This window comes from Lipotes vexillifer, unplaced genomic scaffold (assembly GCF_000442215.2).
Source record: "Lipotes vexillifer unplaced genomic scaffold, Lipotes_vexillifer_v1.1 scaffold1, whole genome shotgun sequence".
Taxonomy (NCBI): Eukaryota; Metazoa; Chordata; class Mammalia; order Artiodactyla; family Lipotidae; genus Lipotes; species Lipotes vexillifer.
In genome coordinates this window covers 528777-541692 of record NW_006779068.1, presented here as the reverse complement: position 1 = coordinate 541692, position 12916 = coordinate 528777, and the positions used below count along the sequence as shown (strand labels likewise).

At 39.7% G+C, this 12916-nt stretch overlaps 1 protein-coding gene across 1 annotated transcript in view; it reads left to right on the top strand.

The window, feature by feature from the left end:
- Positions 1–12916, top strand: part of DENND5B (DENN domain containing 5B) — a 208011-nt gene that overhangs the window by 113723 nt on the left and 81372 nt on the right. Inside the window, 1 exon segment of the mRNA XM_007452177.1 lies at positions 3787–4453. Within this exon segment, the coding sequence (XP_007452239.1) occupies positions 3787–4453 (667 nt within the window).

Here is a 12916-nt window from a genome sequence, read left to right as displayed (position 1 = left end):
CAGGAATGGTTAGGTGCTCTGTCTTCTCTATTCCTCTAATACTTTGAACACACTCTGTAGCAGTGTTGGTTACATTATTTTGTAACTGCTGGTTTATATGTCTTTCTTTCCTATTAGGCTAGAAGCTCCTAGAAGTAAGGGATGATTTTCATATTTGTCTTTTGAGTTATCAAGATCTAATGCAATACATGACATAAAATAAATGTTTATTAAATGAAGAAAGGAAAGAGAGAGGGAAAGAAGGAAGAAAGGAAGGGCAAGCTGACTCATTGAGAGTTTTATTTGTATAGTAAGAGAGAAGGAGTGGGATTAATAGAACTATAGAAAATGGAAAAAAGAATTGTTAAAATTCTAGCCACACTGCCTAAAAGAGTCCAGAGAGATAATAAGGACATTTGGTCACTCAAACCAGGAGAGGTACACAGCATTGTGAGCCCAATTTGGCTAGAGTAATCTGATTGCCAGCGACAATCTGGTCAGCAGTGACAACTCTAAATTTTTAGTTGTTGTGGGAGAGTGGGGTGGGGAGGGGATATTGTTGGTAAACAGCAATATCAAGGAATAAAAGATGTTGTTGAATGCCATGGTGAGCAAATCTTGACTTACAGTTTAGGATTATGAAAAATAAACTTGACAAATCATATCATTCTCACTTTTAAAAATGAAATAGCATTTTCCAATTTATGGTTCCCAGATTAGAAATATAATTCTTAGTTTTGTTGATGTGTAGGAAGAGAATTTAATAATTCTTACATCTGTTATCTGTAACACAGAAAGTCATTCTTCATTTTGAGCATAACTTTTGGCAGGCTCTTCCTGTAGATGTTTGAATGCATGCTGACGAAAACTACAAATCCTTAAGGGAATATTTGGCAGCTGTTCAAAAACAGTTTGAGCTGGAATTCTGTGGTTTATGATGTCAGGAAACCCTGTCAATTAAATGAAGTCTTTATGCTGACTTTGGAGGTCACTGTGTTTCTGTGTTGCCTATTTGATGTAAAAAGAGAACTACAGATTGAATGAAGAGGTGAACTAAATCTGATCCTGTACCCCGAGCTGTTGTTTTTGTTTGTTTTCTTGTTCATTCATTTATTCATTCATTCATTCAACAAATACTCCTGTGTGCCATGCACTATGCTATGCAGGTTTGAGCTTAGCCTGGAGCAAGACTGATTCAGATCATCCTTCCTACAGTCTTTATTGACTATAGTAAATGTGTCAGATGAGTTTTCATTCATAATCAGTAGAAGATCTCATTGACTTGTTATGGTGAAAGCAGCTTTAATTATGAAGGCCTCATTATGAAAATATTCTGCCATGGCCTTTTATTCCCAAGATTAAGAATAAGCAAAATTTCCCCCTAACAGATCGAGGTATTCATGTGTTTTACCTAAATCTATGTCTTACTTTGCCCAAATGTACACAGTAATTTAATTTTTGTCAACATACATATATAATAATAATTAAGTAAAGCTACCATAGCTCTTTCCAGTTCTTATATTCAGTGATATGAAATATAAAGACATTTTCACTGGGATACTTAATGCTGAGCTTCACAATTTTTGCTTTTTATCTTTATCTGTCACCATTTATTACGGCCCCAAATAGTGTATTGTTCCATGTGTGGTACTCTTGAATCGTTAAGGCTATTACAAGTCCTTGAGTAGTTTTCAATCTAGAGATGAAACAAAATTTGAGAAACTACTGTGTGTCAGTGTACAATGTACATATGTATACTGTGGTGCAAGATTTTTAACTGCTTCATTCAACAAAGACTTTTTAGAGGAGAAGTGACATTTTAACGGCATTTATAGGATGAAAACACTATTTTTTATGGAAAGATAAAGGAAGGCCTCTTTAAGGTAGTATTTATATGGAGACTTAACAGGAAGTAAGGGAGAGTTTTGGGTATATATAGCTCTATAACAAACCATCCCAATGTTACTTAAGTGGCTTAAAACATAGGCTGGCAGGGTTTTTTTTTTCCACAAAGGGCCAGATAGTAAATAGTTGAGCGTTGTGGGCCATGCAGTCTCTGTTGCAGTTATTCAGCTCTGCTGTTGTAGTGCAAAAGCAGCTGTGTAGACGGTGCTTAAATGGAGGAGCGTGGTTGTGTTCCAATAAAATTTTATTTTCAAAAACAAGTGGCAGATTGGATTTGACCTCAGGGCCGTAGTCTCTTGATTTAAAACAACAAAATCATTGTTTTGCTTACAGGTCTGCAGTTTGAGTAGGGTTTGGCAGGGTAGCCCCTTTGCTCTACTGGATGTGAGTTAGGGTGGTTCCAGGCCGAGGACTGGGATTGTCTGAAGGCCCCCAGCAGAGTAGGTGAGTTAAAGAGCAGGTTTCAGTTCCCCAAAACCTCACATTCTGTCTTCTGGGCTTTTGCACGTGCCCTCTCTGCCTTCTCTTCATCTCACTAACACCTATACACACCTATACTTATCCTCAGGTCTCCGCTTGGGCTTCCTTAATTTTTTCCCCTGGTGGCTCCCTCTTTTCTCATTTATGTCCTCCTGCTGTGTTTTTTCCTAGCCGCCTATATTTACCCTATCATAGCACTTCCAATACTTTATAAATTTTTTTTTTAATAATTTTTTAATCATCTGTCATCCTTACTGGACTGGAAGCTTCAGAGGAGCAGGAACTGTGTCTTTCTCACCATTGTATCACCATCACAGGGCCTAGCTCAGAAAGGCACTTAATAAGTGTTTGTTCACAGTTTGGATGAAGGACATGTAACTCTTAAGTGAATTACATCTTTTTGGTAATGTGAGGATTTGGGAGAACTTCTAAATTTTACACCAGATCAATTATTATTATTTTTTTTTGCGGTACGTGGGCCTCTCACTGTTGTGGCCTCTCCCGTTGCGGAGCACAGGCTCCGGACGCGCAGGCTCAGCGGCCATGGCTCACGGGTGTAGCCGCTCCACGGCATGTGGGATCTTCCCGGACCGGGGCACGAACCCATGTCCCCTGCATCAGCAGGCGGACCCTCAACCACTGCGCCACCAGGGAAGCCCCAGATCGATTATTAAATCTGAAAAAAAATGTCATAATGTATGGTAAAATTATTTCTATGCAGAAAGTATATTGTAATACAAAAGTAGAAAGGAATAATAGAAAAGTTAATAATGATCGTTATTTTAGGATAGTTGAATTAAAAGTTCTGTTTTCCTTAGTGTATTTCACATTTTCTGTAATTTGTTTAAAATGTTTTAAAGACTTGATTTTAATTTCTTGTGCTTTGTAAGTATCTTAAATATAGCATCTTTAACTCCTCACATAATTTTATTCCCAAGTTTGACTCAATCCTGGGTAGTTCCCAAGACCTGGGGCATGATCTCTGCTGGAAATAATCTAAAATGTCTTGTTTCTACCCTTCTGCTTCAGTAAATAAAAAAATCATTTAATTTTCAAAGTTTATTTTCCTAAGGATAATACTGTTCAAAATAGCAAAAATGATACTGTTGTTTTTATTATTCTGTGTTTAACTTTTTTTCCATTTACCAAATGAGCCTTCACCTGTCTGTGTATTCCTCTGAAACATTATCAACATTACTCTAAAAATAGTCCTTAAATACTAAATATTTGTGAAGTGCCCTTGCATATTTTGTCTTCAAGTCACTGATGCAGCAAATGTTGTAGATAAAGAAACCGAGGCTCAGAGAAGTTACATGACTTAATGAAGGTCACAAGCTCAGATGGAGCTTCACAAACATTTTTTTCTGGTTTGAAGTTGTTTGTGTACTGCCTTCTGATGCTTTTCTTCTCCTTCCTCCACAGTTGTGCATGCCTAAAGGGCTATCTTTCAGAACACAAACTGACAATAAAGACCCTCAGTTCCACTCATTTATAATTACCCGGGAAGATGGTTCTCGTACCTACGGTTTTGTTCTCACTTTTTATGAAGAAGTTACAAGTAAGCAAATCTGCACAGCAATGCAGACGCTCTACCAGATGCACAACGCAGAGCATTACAGCAGCTTGTACGCTTCATCCTCCTGCAGCATGGACTCACTGGCAAGCAGTATTGACGAGGGAGATACAACTTCCCTTTTGAAACTCCAGCGATACAACTCTTATGACATCAGCAGAGACACCCTGTATGTTTCAAAAAGTATATGTTTGATCACACCACTGCCTTTCATGCAGGCCTGCAAGAAATTCCTTATCCAGCTTTACAAGGCAGTTACCTCACAGCAGCCACCACCCTTGCCGCTTGAGAGCTACATCCATAATATTCTCTATGAGGTGCCCCTTCCTCCTCCAGGGAGATCACTGAAATTTTATGGTGTTTATGAACCCGTCATCTGTCAGAGGCCGGGCCCCAGTGAACTTCCTCTCTCCGATTACCCGCTCCGAGAGGTCTTCGAGCTCCTGGGCCTGGAGAACTTGGTACAGGTGTTTACCTGTGTTCTTTTAGAGATGCAGATCCTTCTCTACTCACAAGGTAGGTCTGCCCTAGCTTTTAGGTCTCCCAAAAGCAAGTACTTATGCTCTCAACTACTGGGGTATATTATTAGAACCAAATAATTAATGGTCCAAAGTCTCTTCTGTCTTGTGTAAAGGAGAGGGTTTTAGGTAGGACCAGAGGCTGAAAGGTTACTTCTCTTTTGGATGGCAGTGGCTGTAGAGAAAAAAAGGGAAGGAATATAAAAGCATTAACTTGGCTGACTTGAGTGTATTTGTTTTTTAATGGAAGTAGCCCTTTTTTCCCTGATAATAACATAACCATCATAAAAGAAACATATTTCTTTTTATAATGAAAGTGAGAGAATCCTCTTACTACCAGGAACATGTAGACTTCTCATTTTTTTACAAGTTAGTAAAGGTTCACATCAAGACTCAGCTGACATTGGAAAGGGATAAATGAAATCGTTGACTCTGCAGTTTCCTAAGGCGATCAACTTTGGATGGATTGATTTCATGTAGTGAGAGAAAGGGGTACAGGCGTGTGGAACAGACACGATTCTCCTAGGTCTAATAATTCCACCAAAGTTATGTGGGGGTTTTTTGTTTTGTTTTTAATCCCAAAGGAAGTTATCTTTGTGATATTTTTCATTCAAAATTCTCCCAAAACATACTTAAGAAACTAGCAGAATTTGGGTTTTATTTTACCAGTGCATCTGTGATGACTAACTTTGAGCCTAGACTAGAGCACTGGTTCTAGTCTGAACATGAATTTGCAGAGGAAATAGAGATGCTATGTTTTAATGGATAGTGAATTGAAGGAAAATATAAAATGGTACCGTGCCTTGATGGGTCTTTTGAAAAATGTGGCACAAATATTGGGTTAGCATTTTGCTAACTTGTACTTAGGCTGACAGAATTGTAGTGCAGTCTCCTGACTTGCTGTCAAGCTTATTTTACCAGTTTCCTTTTTTCTTTCCTATTTTAAATTATAAATGAGGCTGAGCCAAGTAGGCTATATTTGTACTTCCCCATCTTGTGTGTATGTTGACACTGTTTGTGTGTTGACAGCCCTTCATGAGGTTGTATTTTCTTCAGTTTATCCTACATAATGTTCTCTGATAATGTGTTCCAGTGTCTCAATTTTTGTTGTCAGGAAGTTCTTCTCTAATGACTAATCTAAATTCTTTCCTGTCCTCGTGCTCTCACTTTCTTAGTGCTGGTCATTACCGCAGATCACCCTTTTGTATCTGAAAGATTTAATGTTAAGTAATTCTTTTTTCTTTTCTACTTCTTCCTGTCTTGCTTTTTTCCCTGAAGGGGATAGGGGTTGGAGAGTTGCTTGTTGGGGCAGGGGCTTGAAGCTTAATACCCTCAGGTATATTAGCTTATTAGTAAAAAGAATTTAAATCCTAGATTTTCAAGAGATCTTCCCAGTCATTTAGTTCCATTTCCTAATGTTCTGTTCTTCTAGAGAAGCAATTTGGGGCAGAAAGAATATTGGTTTTTGAAGTGATAACAATCATGGGTTCAAATCTCTGTTCTGTCACTTACTATCTGTAACCTTGGACAAGTTACATAATCTTCCTGAGTGTCAATCAGTTCATCTTTATGGGGATAACAGGTTTTTTCCTTCTTCTCTCACTGATTTATTGTGAGAAAGTAAGAAACCTGTGCCGACTAAATGATAGCCAATGTGGTTGTAATTATTATCAGTTTTATTAGTCCTATATAATCCTCTATAAAATTATGCACATCTTAAGTTGTGAGGATCTGACATATTGCTGCATTCAAAGTATAACTTTGTTAAATTAAATAGTCAAGGCATTTGTTTCAGAGTTGAGAACTTAATAAATGTTCTCTTATACTGAATATCATGCTTCTTAAAGAAAAAAACCCTTAGTTATCACACTTCCTGTTTTAAATAGCACTTTATATCTCTGTGCTTGTGGTCTGTATTGAGCTCTCATCTTTCTGCTCAGCTTGATTAACTTGTCCCATTTAGTTTATGGAGTCTGTTGAAAAGTTATAGTTAATTAATATCTATGTATTAGTTTCAGTTTCAAATTAAGAAGACTGAATATTTATGAGCATGTTTTTGTGCTCAAATGAGTATTTTTTGGTAACTTGGTCTTTTATGCTAAACACAAGAGTGAATCTTGAGATTGTAGAACTCTCATCATACATATATTTTTAAAGTGTCATACAAAAAGAAGTCTCATAAAGTAATTTTCTAATCATTCACAGAAATCACTCTATATTAGGAATTGTACTATTAAAGTGTCTTGTACATTTTGGCCTTTTTGCCCCCTGCATTTAATCCTCTCAACAATGAGTTAGTACTGCACATGCTTTTATGAAGGAGGAAATTGATGCTCAGGGAAGCTTAGTAACTTACCCAAGATCACACAGCTAATAGGTAACGTGGTGGAGCTGAGAATGGGCTTGGATTGGTCTTTATCCAGAACACTTACCCACATGTTAGCTGTATTGGACACTGCACTTAACCTTTCCTTATCTGTCTCAGTATTTATTTTAAAATTATAAACTCACCTCTGAGGGTCTTTTGTAAAGGTACCATGTTAAATAATTGTAGCTTATCTGTGTAAATGCAAATTTTAACAATGACAAGTGTCTCTCCCATTAGAGAAAGAAGGGAATGAATTAAGAGTTGTTACGTTGATTTCTACTCTGGTGCCATTCTTCATTTCTCCTGACTGTGTTAAGGGGTTTTAATAACATCTGATACTTCATTTCTTGTTCACTAATGCCATAAAATTTAAAAACATTACAAGTCTTGAACAATTACCATGAAAACCCAAAAAGAATAAAAGTAGATGGATTTCAGTGATGAAAATGTCCTTCTAGACTGATTTGAAATTCTTGTCCACGGCCCTTTTTTTTCTTTAGTTTTTAAAAAATGCTGCCGCACACATTCCTGGGCCCTGCTTGTTTGTTTGTTTGTTTGTTGTCTGCATTGGTCTTAGTTGCAGCATGTGAGATCTTCGTTGCGGCACATGGGCTCCTCTCTAGTTGCGGCACGTGGGCTTCTCTCTAGTTGTGGCATGCGGTTTTTCTCTCTCTAGTTGTGGCGTGTGGGCTCCAGGGTGCGTAGGCTCTGTAGTTGTGGTGCATGGGCTCTGTAGTTTGCAGCACGCGGCTCTCTAGTTGAGGCGCCCGGGCTCAGTAGTTGTGGTGTGCAGGCTCAGTTGCCCTGCAGCATGGATCGAACCTGAGTCCCCCCCTGCATCGGAACGCGGATTCTTTACCACTGGACCACCAGGGAAGTCCCCACAGCCCATTTAACTCTATCCAGTCTGGGGACTTCTCCAGTGGTGCAGTGGTTAAGAATCCACCTGCCAGTGCAAGGGACACGCGTTCGAGCCCTGGTCTGAGAAAATCCCACATGCCGCAGAGCAACTAAGCCCGTGTGCCACAACTACTGAAGCCTGCGTGCCTAGATCCTGTGCTCCGCAACAAGAGAGGCCACCGCAGTGAGAAGCCCGCACACCACAATGAAGAGTAGCCCTCGATCACCACAACTAGAGAAAGTCAACACACAGCAGCGAAGACCCAATGCAGCCAAAGATAAATAAATAAAAATAAATTAATTAAAAAAAAAATCTATCCAGTCTGTTATTTAGAGAGTGTGTACATCACAGTCACTTTGCAGTGGTAACTGGCTAGAAATTTTAAGCAGGGAATGAACCCAAGAGGTAAAGGCTCTTTTCTAGGACCCCAGATCAGAAAAGAGTATTTTTCTTCTGCAGCCTAGAAATACTTGGAGCAAGAGAGTGGGAAGATTGGAGTCTGATCATCTTTTCAGAGGAATAGTGGAGGAATAAAAGGGGAATTTAAACACCAGGGTCTAACTTTTGATACCAATAATTAAGGTATCAGGAACATTTTTGGATCCTTGCTTATTACCTTCTTTGACTCTTCACAATGGAAATAAGCAGTTACCCACAGCCCACGCTGCACTGCCTGCCTGGGAGCCTTCACAGTACTCCTCTCCCTTCCCCTCCCTTTGTAAGCTGTACATGAATTAACCTTGTCAGAAAGTAGAAGCTGCTTGAAGTTTTCTTGAAGAAATTGGGAGCCTTGTAAACACAAATTGCTAGTCGTGCTCAACTAAACATTATAGCTTATTGGTTATGGAGTTGATAAATCATAAAATTAAACTTGATATTTTGATGGCAGAAACTGGGTTCCCATGACCTGTATCCAAAAAGCATTAGAATTTTAACAGCTTTGGCCAATATTTTTATAATACTAGTTTTACTTTGTGATAAACAAAAACTTAATATTAAGACGTTTTTCGTAATAAGTTTTCATTATATATTCAAGAAGCTAATCCTTGGTCAGTTATATGAGAAGCACATGTCTTCTTCCAGTTTGTGGCTGTTAATTTTCTTTTAGGGATCTTTTGATGAATTAAGATACTCTTAATCATAAATTCTCATTTACAAATCTTTCTTATGACTTAACTTTCTGTTCTGTTTAAGAAATCCTTCTCTATTCTGAGTTTGTAAAAATAGTCTACATTTTTTTCCTAAATGTTTTTAAGTTATATTTAGCATCTCTAAGAAATTGATTTTTGCTTATGTTGTGAGGAAGAGATCAAATTTAATATTTTAGAAATATCTGTAACTAGTTATTCTATACTAGTTATTAGATAGACCATTCTTCCTCCCTCTGATCTGCAGTGCCACTTCAGTCATGTATAAGTTCCTGTATGTGAAGTTCCTCTATGTATTTCTGGGCATTCAGTTTATTCTGCCAGTTTTTCTGTCCCTGTAGTAAATCACGCTGTTGTAATTACTGTAGCTTTAAAGTAAGTCTTGGTATCTTATAGGACAGTTCTCTTCACCACCTTCTTTTTACTGAAATTTCATTGAATGTAGTTTTGAGACAATTAACATATTTAGAATGTTGAGTCTCCCCTCCATGAAATGTTCTTCCACCAGAAGAACAGAGGTATCTATCTAGTGGGGACTCTCCCTTAAGCCCTTTAATGTCTTTAGGTAGTTTTATAATAGTAAAGTAGGTGATAATGTGCAAATAATGATGGTTTTATTTCTTCTTTTCCAATCTTTGCCACCTTTATTTCTTTTGCTTGCCTTGTAGTACTAACTAGGCTTTTCAGTACAGTATAGAATGGAATTGATAATAACAGGCATCCTTGTCTTTTTCCTGATGTTAGAAAGAATGCTTTTAATTCTTCACTGTTAAGATGCTGGCATAGTACCTGTCCCTTTGGCATTACTGCTTAGTTCAGTCTATCATCCTACTGCATGAAAATGTCTCCCAGAGCAAGGCCACTGAGGTTTGCAGGGTTCCAGTACAATACATCTTCTCAGGTTGCAACTGCAGCAATATATGGCTTCCCCCTTTCAAGGCATCCGGTATAATTGAGCTAAGAGACAATGTCATCTCTTGCCCCGAGCCTCTTTCAGGGTGTTAATGTAATATTGGATTTCTCTTATTACCTACCATAACTCATTTATTTACTCCTTTACCCTTAACTACTATTCCTCCTTCTTTCCATTTATACCCAAACTTTTCCACCTTTGGAAGGGACATTAGGTTCGGCCACAGCACTGGTTTAGATTGCAGGCAGCAATAGTAGTCTAGCAAGTACCTCCGCCTCAGTTCACTACCATTCATATTAGGGTAAGGTTACATAGGTACAGAACTAGTGGGCTGTTTTTACCTCCAGGCATTACAGCTGCATTCACTGTTAACCCCCATTTTGCCAGATGGGGTGAAGGCACAGCCCACCCCAGCAGGCTCTTAGGAATTCTGACATAAAGGTTTAAAAATAGAGTTTCATCCCTGCTTCTGGCACTTGTAGCTGTAGTCCTGGTCCTGCATCAGGTAGGAAAAACAAAGCTGAGATGATGTGGGGAAGAAAATAAAAAGTATATTGTCATACCAGCATCCTTACCCCTTAGGAAGAATTGTAGTCATACCAGCATCCATCTCTATCCCCTTTTCCCCAGATCCACCAGAAGAACAGAGGTATCTATCTAGTGGGGACTCTCCCTTAAGCCCCCTTATGTTGAATGTGAGCACACATTTGTGAACGCATGAAAGTCAGCCCTTTATGCTTTTATCTCACACATTTTAGATAGCAGATGTTTCAACTGCCTGTTCTAATTCTCAATTAAACCATTACTGTGAGGGTGATAAGCAACATCATATATCCATTTGATGTGGTATCTTTTCACCCACTGTTGGACACTGTGTGCTGTGAAGCGTGTTGTGTCCCATAGCCTGAAGATGTGTAACTTGGCGGCCCACATTGGTAGAGTATCTTCTGTTCCAATCCTCTAATAGTATTTTAAGCATCTACTGCCTCGTATGCAAAGCCCAGTCTGAAGTATCTATTCCTGGTAGGACCCATTTATAGCCCCCCCCAACCAGGGCTGCTGGCATTAATCCAGTTTAGTCTACTTGCTGGCTATGTGTAGTAGGGCCTTCCCCACCGGGGAGTCTTCCCCACAGCCATCTGCATCCTCTGTCTCTCCTGTTGGCAGACAAAACAGTTCTTGTTGGCAATTTGTGCCTCAGAGGGTATAAGATTATGTCTAGATTCAGCCCATCTCTGCATTGCTGCAGTCCCCCAGGTGGCCACTTGAAGGGGTTATACCAAAAGGTCCACTTGGTGGTTACATCACCTCCCAAACCTGAAAGTGGGTTCTTCTGATGGGCATTAACATGTCCTACTTTAAAGTGGCCCATAAATTCCCAGAGGGATTTCCATATGGCTGCACCTTATACAGGCATCCTTTTAATAGTCCAGTTTTCCGTTGCCCATGAGTTAGTAAAAACCCAAGCATATGGGCTTTACCATTGTTCAATTCTTCCATCACTGCTAGGAAAACAGCGTGTAAGTCAGCCCACTGAGCCCATCTGTGTTTACCTTCTTTGATCAGAGTGGTGGCCATTCACCTTGGAACTGTCATACATAAACCAAGCAGCTCTTTGTTGGTCAGTTGAGAGGTATTTATACTGTCCAAGTGACAACAGAATCTGGCACCTCCTCACTCAGTTCCAGAGTCAGTCCTCTGGGAAAAGAGGCTCCTCATTGTATCTCCTCCTTGCCTTCTCCTCATAACAAGATCCTCTATAAACAATCTCCATTTAATTATGGAACTCTTCTGTGCACTGCCTTCCTCATTAGAGTATTTTTCTGACATTACCCAAGACATCATGGGTATTTTGGGTTTCAAGATCATTTTGTCTTTCAGTCACAGGGGCAGTTTAGACTAATGTTCAATAGCAGGCTAGTAATTGCCTCTCAAATGGAAATGCTCCAGTCCGTCATCCCAGTAGTTGTCACTGAGAGGTGCTCACAGACTTTTGCCGTAAGCCCCAGTCTGTGCTCTATGTAGGGCTCCTGTACAGAGTTTGTCTGCCAGGCTCCAGCTTCTTGTCTATAACACTGTGTGGGCTCCGGCAGTCTTATTCCCATTTAGCATGATGTCTAATTAATATTGCTTGGATTGGAGAGTGATTGACATGCCATCTGTTTTACTTTGGGGGGAGGTGTTCCCCATTTAGACATAGTATCCATTCCCATAAACCATTCAGGTAAGCCTGTTTAAACATGCCAGTTTTCACCCAAACTTCCACCTTAATCAGTCAACCTTAACTTTTTTCATATTCTCTCAATCTAATTGTAGCCTGCATTAAGACTTCACCAAAGGGTTTTGGTATCACAGTGCATGAGGTCCCATCCCAGTAAAGGACTCCTAGAAACTTCTCCACTCCCTGACATTTTAGCCAGCAGGGGGTTTGAGCCAAGATTAATCTGCCTGACTATTGCCCCAGGTGATGTCAGGTCTGGTTTCTCATTATAATCATTGCTTTCCCCGTGTCTTACATTTCTCCAAACTAGGGTAAACTAACTCAACTTGCTTAGAGCCCTTTAATTTAGGGGGTCCAGCAGGGGTCCCTTTGATCCACCCAGTCTCAGATAGTATTGTATTAAGACCTTTATTACAACCCCATCAATGTCAATGTCCATTTTATTCATCCCATTTCTTTTTTTTTAACTCTTTTTATTTTTAAGATTTTAAAAAATTTATTTATATATTTCTTCCTTCCTCCCTCCTATCCCTCCCTCCCTCCCTCCCTTCTTTCATTTTTGACCGCGTTGGGTCTTCGTTGCTGCGCGGACTTTCTCTAGTTGCGGTGAGTGGGGGCTACTCTTTGTTGCCGTGCATGGGCTTCTCATTGCAGTGGCTTCTCTTGTTGCGGAGCACGGGCTCTAGGCACGGGGGCTTCAGTAGTTGTGGCACGCAGGCTCAGTAGTTGTGGCTCGCGGGCTCTAGAGCTCAGGCTCACTAGTTGTGGCACACAGGCTTAGTTGCTCCGTGGCATGTGAGATCTTCCCAGACCAGGGCTTGAACCCATGTCCCCTGCATTCATCCCATTTCTTAATAACCATCCACAGATTTCCATCCTGCTGGGATGAGTCTCTTGACACCCTTCTTTC